This window comes from Notolepis coatsorum (assembly GCF_963971535.1).
Source record: "Notolepis coatsorum genome assembly, chromosome: 11".
Lineage (NCBI taxonomy): Eukaryota > Metazoa > Chordata > Actinopteri > Aulopiformes > Paralepididae > Notolepis > Notolepis coatsorum.
In genome coordinates this window covers 65,697,018-65,711,112 of record NC_140175.1, presented here as the reverse complement: position 1 = coordinate 65,711,112, position 14,095 = coordinate 65,697,018, and the positions used below count along the sequence as shown (strand labels likewise).

Below are 14,095 nucleotides of genomic sequence, written 5' to 3'. Positions count from 1 at the left end.
GTCTAGGGGGCGCGTATCTGGCGCCTAGTTGTTCAGAATGGGATCTACCATAAGCAAATGGAGAATACTCTTAGGCAAACAGATGACGTAACGATATATATCTTATATATATAAACAATATATAAGTCATACAAAATAATAAACGCAGACTTTCAGTGTTAATCTGGACCTTCAGAACACAACTAATTCAACCTATACAGCATTTCCCGTTGTGAACAATCTTATTTGGAAACATGACACACAGAATAATAGTATTTAGCGTTTTATTTTAAACAATATTTAATCGTATGATTATAGATATTTTTTGAGAATAAATAAATCCAATGAAGTTGTCAAGTTCACACTTCACAGACAACTCCGCTGAGGAGGAGGGAGCGTGCAGACTGCAGACTATCTTCGGTGCGCCGGGAGCCAAGGATGTTGACTGACCCAGTCCTGCTACAGAACCAGCACATTGACAGAAATAAATGACAAGCTGACCCCACATTAAGCACTGTAATGACTGAAATGAAATACATTTCAGCAGGCCAACTCTGCGCTCTACAATGCCTATTGTGCGCTCGTGAGCCCGTGGTTCTGGTCAGAGTCATTATGGCTTCAGTCAGTGGATAACCCTGATCTGCATTTAAGTGATAATTTTAATTATAGATTCCCCAGTAATAACATTACAATTGAATTAAATACAATTAGGCCTGAATGAGTCATGTGAGCCACCGGCAACAACATTATCAGCCAAGATGCGCATCGCAGATTTTCTGTACATTGACCGAGTGGAATACCGTTCACATAACTGGATTTGTTTATTGATGGAGCTTTGAAAGCTACATGGGTACAGTCTATTGCTCCGATGATGTTGGGTAACCTGGCGTAAAATCCTCTCTTGGCCTCCTGTTATTGATATATGGATATTGTACGTAGTTGGGGGGGTTGGGGAAATTACGACATCGACATCCAACACTGCGTTTTGGGTCTCAAATTGTGGTACAAAGCAAAAGTGAAAGACGGCTGGCTTGACCGCAGTTCCAATTTGGGTCTCAAATTGCGGTACAAATCAAGGAGAATGTGTCTCGGGCAGCGGACTATACTTCATATTATTATGTTCTCTCTCTGCAAATAGACTGCCCTATATCTCTGAAAACATCTGAGCGCACACCGCGAGAAGTATTCCTATAATAACGCTATGAACCAGGCTGAATTAATTCGGAATTATTCCAAATGCTATTTAGGGTTTGACAATAATTACACTAATGTCGCTATTTTACAATGAACTATAGCGAATTACGGGTCATACAGAACATGTCATTGTTGAAACTAATGCATGAAACTAATGAAAGCATAATCCCGTCCGTCTGCAGTCTTCATATTCTACCGCTGGGTGCCAGGTACGCATGGTCAGAGCTGTGCGTATATATACGCACAAAGTCAAGCACACATTTAAATTGATAAATCCCACACATTGCTTAGAAATGATCATACGCGGGCGGTCAGGTGGCGTAGCGGAGATTGCGTTCGTCACCAACCCCGGAGACGCTGGATTCGCCTGTTCGAATCCAGCTCACAGCTCCGGGGTTGTCACCAGCTTGGCTGGCCGTTCACACTAATACAATTGGCAGTATTAGAGGGTGGGAGAAGCTGGCGGGGTGGGTCCGGGTCGTTGTAAACAGCGACTCCTACAGTTCGGTCGGGGCGCCTGCTAAGCGCGGATAGGATCTAAGGGCGGTAGTGTGATCCTTCCACACGTTACACGCTCTCAGTGAGAGTCCGCGCTGCCAGGTGAAAAGAAGCGGTTGATTGGCTAGACGTGTGTCGGAGGAAGCACGTGATAGCCTCCACTCTCCCAGACCGACTGTGGGGGGTAAGTGCGCAGCGACCAGGAAGGGGATTGGGAATTGGCATAACGACTAACATTGGGATGGGAGAAAATCTGAGGAAAAAATAGGGGGAAAAAGATCAAAAAAAAAAAAATTGTACGCACGGGTTACGCACATATCTGTGCGTACGCACCATTGACACATGAGGGCCCAGGCCCATTGCAAGTTGCTGTAATCTGTCGTCCACTCTAAGCCATCCTAGGTTGTCAAAATGGGCAGGGGGCAGGTGGGTTTTAGGAGTAAGGTCTGCAGTTTGTAGCAGTAGTCTGACCAGTTTGTTTTGTGATGTTTGTAGTCTTCTTTTTATGGCCTTTGTGGTGCTTTGGTACCATGAGGTGCAAGCATAGTCGTAGTACCCTTGAATGAGTGCTCCTGTTAGAGTCTTAGAGTCTGTTAAGACATAGGGCGGGAGCCACAAAGGGTTTGTGCAGCTTTTTCAGATGGAAAGCCGGTGCATATCGCTCTGAAACTCTGTTTGGTATCCACAGAGGATGCGCAACGGGTGAAATGAGGTGGCGCATGTGTTCCGTCAGCATTGCATCCGGTGCAATTGCCGCATATTTAAATGAGGTAATATGGGCGGAACATGTTCCCTTTCTATGCAAATGAGACGCGTCAAAATCTGCTCGGTATCCACAATGGCCCGTGCCAATTACACAGAGCAATTAATGCTACGCACCTACCGTCTATGGTGGTAAATAAGCGCAGATCCCTAAGTGCTATAAAGAAGCATCATGCCAGCGTCACTGCCAGCGTCACAGGTGATCATGGCAGCAGTCATTGTTGCCTGACGCAGGCATCATAATGCCAGGCGTGCCCGTGAAATAATAATTCGAAGGAGAATATCACCTTTTTTATTTAATCGAGACCGAAATCATCCGGAGACACAGGTTGCCAGCTCAATCAATCCTTGATCTACTGGATGAAATAAAGGATGACATTGAGCCATGCAGCCACCCAGAGATCCCATGCAATTGTATTTATTATTATTTAAATATTGTTATTTAACGTTGGCTTTCCCAATGTTGTGGGCGTTATTGATTGATTGATTTTTAAACAAGATTTAGATTTAGCATCATGCTGCAAATTTATTTGTGTTATGCATTGCTCTTGCTGCATGTTTTATTATGTATTCATTATATATAAAGCACTTTGAACGGCAATTTGTGTATGAAAGGTGCTATATAAATACAGTTTATTATTATTATAATTATTGACTGCACTCACGTTCCAATTGTACCACTGCACACTCATATGCTCTAGAATAAACATTTAATTTACAATGTGTCGTCCCATGAGGAGTATAGATGCTGGAAGCAGGCCAATGAAACATTTATTCTGGAGGATAATGCTGAGGTTCTATTATACAACTTGCTCATCAGTGAGCGCCGAGAGAGAAGGTTGCACATTCTTCACTAGACCTAGTCGTTTTGCTATTGTACTGTTTTTTGTACTGGTGGAGCTGAGACGCCGAGCCACAAGACCCACACTGCCTAGCATCCTACTGGCGAACGTCCAGTACTTAGAGAACAAGTTGGACAAATTGAGAGCAAGAATCGCCTTCCATCGGGAAACTAGGGACTGTAAAATCATCTGCCTCACGGAGACCTGGCTGAAAGAAGAGGTTCCAGACCACACCATCGCCCTGGCCGGCTACTCCATCCACCGGAGGGACAGAACAAAGGATCTCTCGGGGAAAGGCAAGGGTGGGGGTGTTTGTCTTCTGGTCAACAACAGCTGGTGTGGACCGGATAATACACATCCCCACGACTCGTCATGCTCGCCAGACTTGGAATACACATCCACCCTGTGTCGACCATTCTGGCTACCGAGGGAGCTAACAGCGGTGATTGTGTACACAGTGTATATTCCTCCGTCTGCCAACGCGGTCTCGGCACTTCAAGATCTGCACGAGACCATCAGCAACACGGAGATGAAGCACCCAGACGCGGCCCTCATCGTAGCAGGCGATTTCAATCACGCCTCCCTGAAGAAAGTCCTGCCAAAATGTTGTCAACACATTGATAAACAAACCCGCGGGTCCGCCATCTTGGATCATGCCTACAGCTGTTTCCGCAATGGGTACAAGGCCCTCCTCCGCCCACCGTTCGGCAAATCAGACCTCTCCTCTGTCTTGCTGCTGCCCACCTACAAGCAGAAGCTGAAGCAGGCCCCGCCCACCGAGAAGGAAGTACTTCGGTGGGACGACGAATCAGAGGCCACGCTTTCAGCCTGCTTTGCATGTATTGCATGGATTCATCCAAAAATGCACGGAGGACATTGTACCTAAAAAGACAATCCGGGTTTATCCCAACCAAAAGCCCCGGATAAAAACTGCAGTTTGAGTGGCCCTCAAGGAAAGAGACGAAGCCTTCGAATCTCAAGACATGGACAAAATAAAAAATAACAAATACAATCTCAGGAGAGAAATAAAAACTGCAAAAAAGGAATACAAGGAGAAGATAGAAGAGCAGCTGAACAGCAACAATACAAGGAGTGTCTAGAGAGGCCTACAGAATATCACAGACTTAAAGGGGAGGAACAACCACACAGCCACCATCGCTGCCTCCCTACCGGATGAACTTAACATGTTCTACACCCAGTTCGAGGTCAACAACCCCTCCCCCGCCCGCCTCGCCCCCATCATGCCTGTCCCCACCACAGTCATCACTGAGGTGGAAGTGCGCAAGGAGTTCCAGCGCATTAACATCAGAAAAGCAGCCATCCCGGATGGAATTCCAGGCCGAGTGCTCCGGGCATGCGCGACAGACCTACCGGGGGTGTTCACCAGGATATTCAACCTCTCCCTCCCCACATGCAAAGTTCCAGCCTGCTTCAAATCCTCCACCATCATCCCAGTGCCCAAGAAAAGCAAGGTCACTTGTTTGAACGACTGGCGCCCCGTTGCTCTCACTCCCAGCAAAAGCCTGGAGAGGATTGTGAAGAAGTCCATCCTCAAAGAGATCCCACCCACCCTAGACCCCCACCAATTTGCCTACCGGCAAAACCATTCCACAGAAGACGCAATAGACACTGCCCTCCACCATGCCCTTATGCATCTGGACAAACCCAACACCTATGTGAGAAAGCTGTTCATAGACTTCAGTTCAGCTTTCAACACCATAGTCCCATCCATACTGGACACCAAGCTCAGAGATCTGGGCCTCAACCCCAACCTGTGCAGCTGGATCCTGGACTTCCTGTCGGATCGGCGCCAGGTAGTGAGGATGGGCTCCAACATCTCTGACCCCCTGACCTTCAACACAGGAGCCCCTCAGGGCTGCGTCCTGAGCCCCCTCCTCTACTCCCTGTACACCCACGACTGTGTAGCTTCCGACTTGGCTGGTCGTTCATACTAATACAATTGGCAGTATTAGGGGGTGGGAAAGCCGGTGGGTGGGGATCGGACGTTGTGGACAGCGACTCCTACAGGTCGGTTGGTGCGCCTGTACAGCAGAATCAGGAAGCAACGGGGGCAGCGTGAGCCTCCCACTCGTTACCCCTCGCCACTGAGAGATTGCGCTGTACAGGTGAAAAGATGCGACAGCTGCCTCCTCGTGTACCGGAGGGGACATGTGATGCAAGGCTTGGTCCACATTGCAGCCGACCAGTGGGAGGCATGGTCTAACAACGTTCGAGACAGGGGAGGGTAGAATTGGATAATACGAAATTGGGATGGGAGAACAATTTTAAATGGGGAGGGGAAAAAAATTCATCAATTATAAAATATCTTCACTGGCACAGTGCCTTAATTATCAAGAGGGGTGTGTTGTCGCGGGAATTACAGTATAGTACAGTAGTATAAGGACGCTCCCTTACATTTTGTCCTGTACAGCCAGAATCTAAGGACGGATTTTGTTGATTGCGGTTTCGTTGGAACAGCAGAAAATAGATCTTATAAACAGTATATAATTAGTTCGAGAAATATGCAGCCCCAGGCGAAGATAACCTTCACAAAGTGGCGTGATTTGCTCCAAGTCTTTATTATATTCTATTGTGCTTACTATAAAGGCCTCAATACAGCCAGCAGACCCAATCAGAACTAGTGACACAAACACAGGCAGGTGACAACAATCAGGATAATTACAGAGACAGCAGGTGATGACAATCAGGATAATTACAGAGACAGAGTGAGAATTCCTGGATGGCAGCAGAGCTTCCAATCCTGAATAGGGAGAGAAAGCCCAGACGTTACAGTGTTGTTCTCGTGTTCTACGTTTATTGCGACAAAGCTGCTTTGAAGAAATGGATAGCTGTTTCCATGGTAGTTTATATAATTAGTGTGACATTTCCTAACAGACTATAATATAGTCTGGCAGGAAATGTCACACTAATGATATAAACTGTGTATAATGTAGGCCTATATATTTTTTAGTGCTGTCAGGTGATTAAAAAAATGTATCTAATTAATTACAGGATTTGTAATTAATTAATATAATTAATCGCATTTTAATCGCATAACAATTTTATGCCTGATATTCTATATTCTATAATCATATTTCAAATTGCATGTGTCCGGATGGCAGAATCCAGTACTGTATCTACAAAACCTTCTGTTTAATCATCTTCCATCTATTAATTTGCTTAGATTTTTCAGGTCTGGTCAATTTGAGCATAGTGTTATTCACAGTCAAAGATAAAAAATAATGTTTTATTGATATTCTCATTTGGTTCATTACAATTTACTCAAGCCTAGTAACAGACACAGTATTTCTGACACTGGGAATACATTCCCTGAGATCCATAGATGTCCCTAGAATACTCAGATACCAAGAACATGCAAATGGTCCATATAAAAAAAAAGTCTGTAAATGTGTATTCTACGTTCTTATGGAATGAATGAGATAAAAAAAAAAGTTATTAAATTTTTTAGTTTTTTTTGTAATGCATTTTGACTTAATTTTCATAACGCGATAATTTGCTGTGTAATTAATTCATCGAATTAATGCGATAAACTGACAGCCCTAATATTTTCTCTCAAACTCGCAACTTGTTATCTCACACCTATGGCTTCATAATGAACTCTCAGGCACATTGTACGACATTATCCTCAGCCCAGCTAAGAATAGAACTGGCCATCACTGCATCTGGGAGGGGGGCTGTATGGACATCAACTGTTTTTCATCTCTTATACAAAGAATATATAACGATAGGTTATGTATATAACCTAGTTATATTAGTATTGGCTGAGCGTCCCGCTCTTAGCCTTATGAGATACCCCTTATCTCCTGGTACCTATTGTACCCCAATACGAACAACTTAATGCACCCTCACCTGATGGGGCCCCGCCCCTATGGAGGCATAGCCTATATAACCATAGCTATGGTCACCAAACACTCTTCCTCGCCAAATCTCGTTCCAGCAAAAGATCCCTCAAAAGGGAACTCAGGGCCGCGTAGAGCGGGACGCTCAGCCAATACTAATATAACTTGCATATAATCGTTATATGACGTATGGCTATCGCGTCCCGCTCTTAGCCTTATGAGATATGGGTTAGAGCGGACGCGAGGCCCGACAGATGTACCCCCTGAGGACCTGTAAGCACACATCAAGGGGCGCGGGGAGCCCTGTCACCCCATCCTTCCTAATGAAGGGGGGGCGCAGTCAACTCCACCTGAATGCGAACAAGAAGGAACCAGAACCCCTTGAACACACTGCACAGGCGGAACCACGTGTGACTCAACACACCGTGGCCCATACCCACACACTCCTGCTACCCTACCAAAGGACGGGAAGCAGGAAAGGCCACAGACCCCAGAACCGCCCGGGAGACAGAACCCCCGGGCATGTCCATGAGGTAAAACCTCACAAAGGGGCCCGGGGAGGACCATGAAGCCGCAGCACAGATGTCCTCCACCGAGGCCCCACCCAGGAGAGCGGCAGAGGCAGCCACCCCACGAGTGGAGTGCGCCCTGATGCCCCCAGGGGGATCCTGCCCAGCCAATGTGTAGCAGAGGGCAATGCCCTCGCACAACCAACGGGACAGGCGCAGCTTCGACAGTGCCTTACCAGCACGAGACCCATCGTAACAGACAAAAAGCTGGTCGGTAACCCTGAAGTCCTGAGTACGGCTGAGGTAAATCCCCAAAGCACGGACTGGACATGACAGGTGAAGGGCCGCATTCAACTCACTGTCGTGAGGAGGAGGACGAAACGCCTGAACCACAATATCCCGGGAGCGGAAGGAACTCCGGATATTTTTAGGCACGAAAGCAGGATTAGGTCGCAGAGTGGCACCGCAATCGGCCTGAAAAGACAGGCACTCTGGACGTACCGAGAGAGCACAGAGCTCACCTACGCGTTTAGCGGAAGTGACAGCCAGTAGGAACGCGGTCTTGAAAGACAGCTGTCCCAACGGCGCCTGCTCGAGCGGCTCAAACGGGGCCAAGGACAACCGACCGAGGACCAATTGAAGATCCCAAGTCGGAGCCAAGGAGCGTTGCACCGGCTTAACGCGACGAGCGCCAAGCAGGAAACGCTTCACAAGAGGGTGGCTGAACAAAACAGTCCCCTCAATACCCTCATGATAGGAGGATATAGCTGCCGCATATACCCTCACCGTCGAAGCCGACAGTCTATCAAGAAGAGACTGGAGAAAACTCAGGACAGCATCCCAGCCCTCCCCCTTACACCACTCTTGGAACGCACGCCATCTGCCCGCGTAAAGCGCGACAGTGGAGGGAGCACGCGCACACCGAATGGTATCAACCACGAGGGGTCCATTCCCTCCAGACTCACCCCCCCACCAGCCACACCACCAGGCGTTGGCCCAACACCGGAGACCGGAACAGCAATCCGTTGCGCTGTGAGAGGGCCGTCACCGACCACGGAATGACCCAAGGAGGAGCGACCAGAAGCTGGACAAAGGCCGGGAACCACACTGACGTGCCCCGGTCCGGCGCGACCAGGATCACCGTCCTGCGCTCCCTCCGTATCCGCTCCAACAGCTGACCCAACAGCTGTACAGGAGGAAAGGCGTACAGAAGACCGGGCGGCCATGGAAAGGTCGAGAAGGCATCCACCCCCAAGGGGGGATGATTTGCCCGACTGAGCGAGAACCACAAGGGGCACTTGTGAGAGCGTCGGCACGCAAACAGATCTACCGAGGCCTCCCAGAACCGATCCCAGATCTGTCTGACTATGTCGGGGCGGAGTTCCCACTCGTCGTGACGAGGACCGCCCCGAGACATTATATCCGCCGCCACATTCTCTGTACCAGGAACGTGGAGCGCCGTCAGACTGCGCAGCCTGCGGGATGCCCATAACAACAGTTCGACCGCCGCCCGGAGCAGGCGGATGGAACGAGTCCCACCCTGCCTGTTGATATACGCCGCCGACATCATACTGTACGTCCTGACCAAAACGTGCTCGCCTACCACCAGGTGGTAGAACCGTTTGAGGACCAGGAGGACCGCCTTCAACTCCAACACATTGATATGCAGGGTAGCCGGACCAGCATGACCTGTCCAGCTGCCCCCCACTGCATGGGTCCGACACGTCCCTCCCCAACCCGTGAGAGAGGCGTCGGTGAAGACCGTGACGTGTGAGCTCCTGCTGCCTATGGGGACCCCAATGGTGAGGATACCCAGCCTCCTCCAGTGGGCGAGATCTCCCCATATCGACAAAGGAACCGTCAACCGTTTCCCTTTGTCCCTCACCGGATCTATTCTCAAAGAGAGAAACCACCTCTGTATCCTCCTCATGAAGAGGAGGCCAAGAGGAACCACCGTGTGAGCAGATGACATAATGCCCAGCAGACGCATCACTTGCAGCGCCGTAACCGTCCTTCCCAGACAGAAACCCCGAGCGCGTGACGGAGAGCCCCCCGACGCTGCTCCGAGAGGGTTGCAATCAAGGGCCTCGACCTCAACGTCAAGCCCAAGTACTCCACCTGTTGACTGGGAAGAGGGGTACTCTTCTTCCAATTCACAGCAAAACCCAGGCCGGTGAGGAATTCCACCACCAGCCGAGTATGAGACCTGGCAACCTCCTCTGAACGACTGAGGAGTAGAATGTCGTCGAGATAGAATAGAACTCGTATCCCCCGACGACATAAGGGCCCCAGAGCAGCCGCCACGCACTTGGTGAATGTGCGGGGAGCCAGAGAATAACCGAACGGCATCCTCTGGTATTCGTACGCTACGCCCTGAAACAGGAACCGTAGGACTTTCCTGTGAGGAGGGTAAATGGGGATGTGAAAATACGCATCCTTCAGGTCTATGGAGGTGAACCAGTCTCCCCTCCTGACAGCAAGCAGAAGGAGTTTGACGGTCAACATTCTGAATGGTCTCGTTACAATCAACCGATTGAACGCGGACAGATCCAGTATAGGTCTGACCCCCCCTGTTTTCTTGGGTACCAGAAAATAACGGGAGTAGACGCCTGACATTGCGTCCTCTCTCGGGACCACAACGACGGCCTGCTTTGCCAACAGAGATCGGATCTCGTCGGCCAGGGCTGTCACTGCGTTTGACCCTAACAATAGGGTCGGCACCAAACCTGAGAACGGAGGATGGGATTGTGCGAACTGCAAAACAAGCCCCTCCTCTAACGTTCTCTCCATCCACCGATTCAGACGGCATTCCTGTCGCCATATGTGAACATAATCCCACAGTGCCCCCGCCGTCAACTGACGCTGGGCCGCAAGGAACAGTAGATAGTTGGCCCGGTCCCTCCCGCTGTGCGACGCACCCAAGGGGGGACCCTGACAGAAAGGGCCGGTTTGATACGGGAGGAGCTGTCATCAAACTTGTTGACACACACCCCCCCCTGAACACCCCTCTAGCGCATGCTGAGGAGTTGTTCCGCAGCTAGACACGCAAGGCATGAGGACCCCATGGGCTCCCACACGCCGAAGCCCTGCAGTGATATTGCTACCACTCAAATCACGCTCGCCTCTCCTTTGCAGACCACTGCCGGTTTGACGGGAGTGGGAGGCAACAGCGCGATACCCCGCCTGTCGAAGGCGAAGCCGGGGTAACCCCTGCTGAGCATTCAACAGAAGAGGCAACGAGTCCCCCTGCTGACCACTGTAGCTAGTGGCAGCTGTAACACCAGGTTCCTCCCACCCACAACCTGTGGCGTAGGAACCACGCGACGGAACATTCTCACGGACAGACCCAGGCTCAGCCATCAACTGGGTGTCAGCCCCTGTCTCCATGAGAAGTGAAGAATGGGGCCGCATACGCTTCAATGAAGGTTCGCGGCCCGCAGCCAAAGGAGAACGATCAGAGCCCCGCTTCCGTGTGTAACAGAGAGATGATTGAACGGGGAGCGGGCTGCTCGCGGCAAAATGACGACGGCTTGTTTTACCAAACTCGAATTCACCCAAAATGGCCGATCCCTCGGCCGCCAAGGCTGTCGGCCTCGCAGTACCCTGTTGACTCTCCAACCAGGGCACCACTGACGGGGGAAACATGGCCGCCTGTCGAGGATCTCACCACAGTCGTTGACGAGACCGTGCTCCCACCTCTGGCTGCACAGCGTGAGGCGGTGTAGGACCCCGATCAACAACAGGCCTGCGCCTCCACAGAACGCCCAAAAAGACTATCTGTGGAAAAAGGAGTCGTGAGGAGGGAAACCCTATCCTCTTCCCCAAGAGGAGATTGCTCCAACCAAACATGCCTAACAATCAAAGTTGATTGCATCCTAATCCTCCCCGCAGTTATAGCTTGCGACTGAGTCAAGATCTCCATAACACCACAAACATGAAACATGTTTACAATGCCGGCTGGACCCAAAGTCCTACTACCCGACGTCATTGCGGATAGAAAAGTAGCCAGCTGAGCCATAACACTGGCCGCCGCTAAATGCCCATCCTGTAGCAGTTATACCACTCATCAGTCCATACTGCCACCCTCCGAGCCGATTTGCTATCCAGCATCGGCCGGGGCGGAACGTCGTTCATCCCCGCCTGGGCACAGGAAAAAAGCTACCTGGCTGCTTAGCCACGGTACCCCCCGGCCTGCACCATGTTGTTAGCCCCTTTACCTTTAAAAAAGGTAAATAGGACTCAGCGAACCCCCCCCCCATCCACCACCGACTGACCTTCATCAATGAAGCTGGTAAGAGGAGGGAAAAGCGGTATCCCGCGGCGGGGATTATTAGACATTCCAGCGTCAACATCAGCATTAGCAGAAGTAGCAGTAGCAGCATTAGCGTTAACAGCATGCTCCAGGATGCCAGGAAATCGCCCACCGCAGTGGAACGATCGCCAAGCCGCCCCTGCCCTGGCGCCGAAACATACTCCACAGCATTACAACGACCGACATTGATGCCTACTGACACAGACCTCACCTTTGTACAAGCCGACTTGCTAGTCAACCTCTGCACGCTGCCCCTACGGTCTGCCGTCGTCAGCCGAGGAACCATCAGCACAGGTCTCATGTGTCGCTGAAACAAGCTCCGAAGGAAGCCAGGGAAAAGCAATCCTCCGGTAAGCTCTCAACATTATGAATCTTCTCCGATCTTTTCATCCTACTAGTTACATACGGTGCACGCAGCCGTTATGATGGAACGGAAAATAGAGGAAGAGTGTTTGGTGACCATAGCTATGGTTATATAGGCTACGCCTCCATAGGGGCGGGGCCCCATCAGGTGAGGGTGCATAAGTTGTTCGTATTGGGTACAATAGGTACCAGGAGATAAGGGGTATCTCATAAGGCTAAGAGCGGGACGCGATAGCCTACGTCATATAACTATTTTCCTTCCATTTCTCTCTCTCTTCCATCACGCTTTCTTTATCTTAACTTTTATTTTTTTCCCCATCTCTCTCTCTATATATATATATATATATATAAATTAGAGCTGGGCCGTTAACGGCGTTAACGTGCTGCGTTAACGCTATACTAGTATCGCACGATAATATAATTAACGCATTGATAAAAAAAAAAAAAAAAAAAAATTGTTTTTACCTTTTTCTTTTTTTTACCTTATTTACCCAGGGTAGGTTCGCTGAGCACAGATGCTCTTTTTCAGGAACGCCCTGCTTCACATTCACACAGTTCCATTCACACCTGGGAGCTGCCCAGTACAACCACAGTTGACACCATTGGCCACTGAGCAACTCCACTGGAGCAGTTGATTCAAGCCATGTCACATAGTTCAAGTTTGAAATGATTCTTTCTGTTTTGCTCCTGAGAGTGTGCTAGATACTGTAATATACTGGTACTATTATTTATTTGTGTTAACTTCTGAATAAAACAACTTATTAAACACAAGTACATCTTATTGAACATTATTTTGCTATTTCATTACCAATTATCATAGCAAAACAGCTTTTCAAACAGTCTGTAATGCATTTTGGAAACGGGAGATGGGCTCATGGTGTAATGGGCCACCTGGCCTGAGAAACATAAGGAGGAAAGAAAAAGTAAGGACTTACTTCTGGTCATTATTTGGGTAGAACACACATATTTTGAATGCCTTCGGCATTTTTTTTTTTATTTTTTTTTGCCATTTTAATCTAGATTAATCTAGATTAAATCCAGGATTGCAGATAGATTAATCTAGATTAAAAAAATTAATCTATGCCCACCTCTAATATAATATATATATATATATATATTATATATATATATATATATATATATATATATATATATATATATATATATATATATATATATATATATGTTATGCTGAGAGTGGGATGTGTATGAGAAGTGTTGGTAGCCAGGGGTTTTCATTAAGTGAGAAGGTTCAAACACACTACTTCACTCCCTGTATGTCTCACATGGATCTCACAAGGCGCTGGTGTGCTGCCTGTTTCTAGCGCTGCAGCCTGTCTCACTTGATCTCTGTTTCTAGCGCTGCAGCCTGTCTCACTTAATCTCTCTCTCTCTCTCTCTCTCTCTCTCTCTCTCTCTCTCTCTCTCTCTCTCTCTCTCTCTCATCTCTCTCTCTCCTCAATCTCATCTCTCTCTCTCTCTCTCTCTCTCTCTCTCTCTCTCTCTCTATCTCTCTCTTTATTATGTCTCTCCCTCTCTTTATATGTCTCACCATCTAATATCTGGCTATTTTTCTTCCTCTCCATTCTCCTCCTACTGTCTCTCCTCTCTCTCTCTCTCTCTCTCTCTCTCTCTCTCTCTCTCTCTCTCTCTCTCTCTCTCTCCTCTCTCTCTCTCTCTCTCTCTCTCTCTCTCTCTCTCTCCAGGTGTCAGAGCGCTGTGACTATGTGTATGTGAATGGGAAGGAGACGAGGGGGCGGAGCAGGATGCTCTTAA

General features: G+C 48.8%; 1 protein-coding gene across 1 annotated transcript in view; it reads left to right on the top strand.

Moving 5' to 3' along the window:
* Positions 1 to 14,095, top strand: part of LOC311237142 (transmembrane protein 132C-like) — a gene marked incomplete at its 5' end in the record, with an annotated part of 190,347 nt that overhangs the window by 142,797 nt on the left and 33,455 nt on the right. Inside the window, one exon of the mRNA XM_084324948.1 lies at positions 14,026 to 14,087. Within this exon, the coding sequence (XP_084181074.1) occupies positions 14,026 to 14,087 (62 nt within the window). The remainder of the gene's footprint in view (positions 1 to 14,025; positions 14,088 to 14,095) is intronic.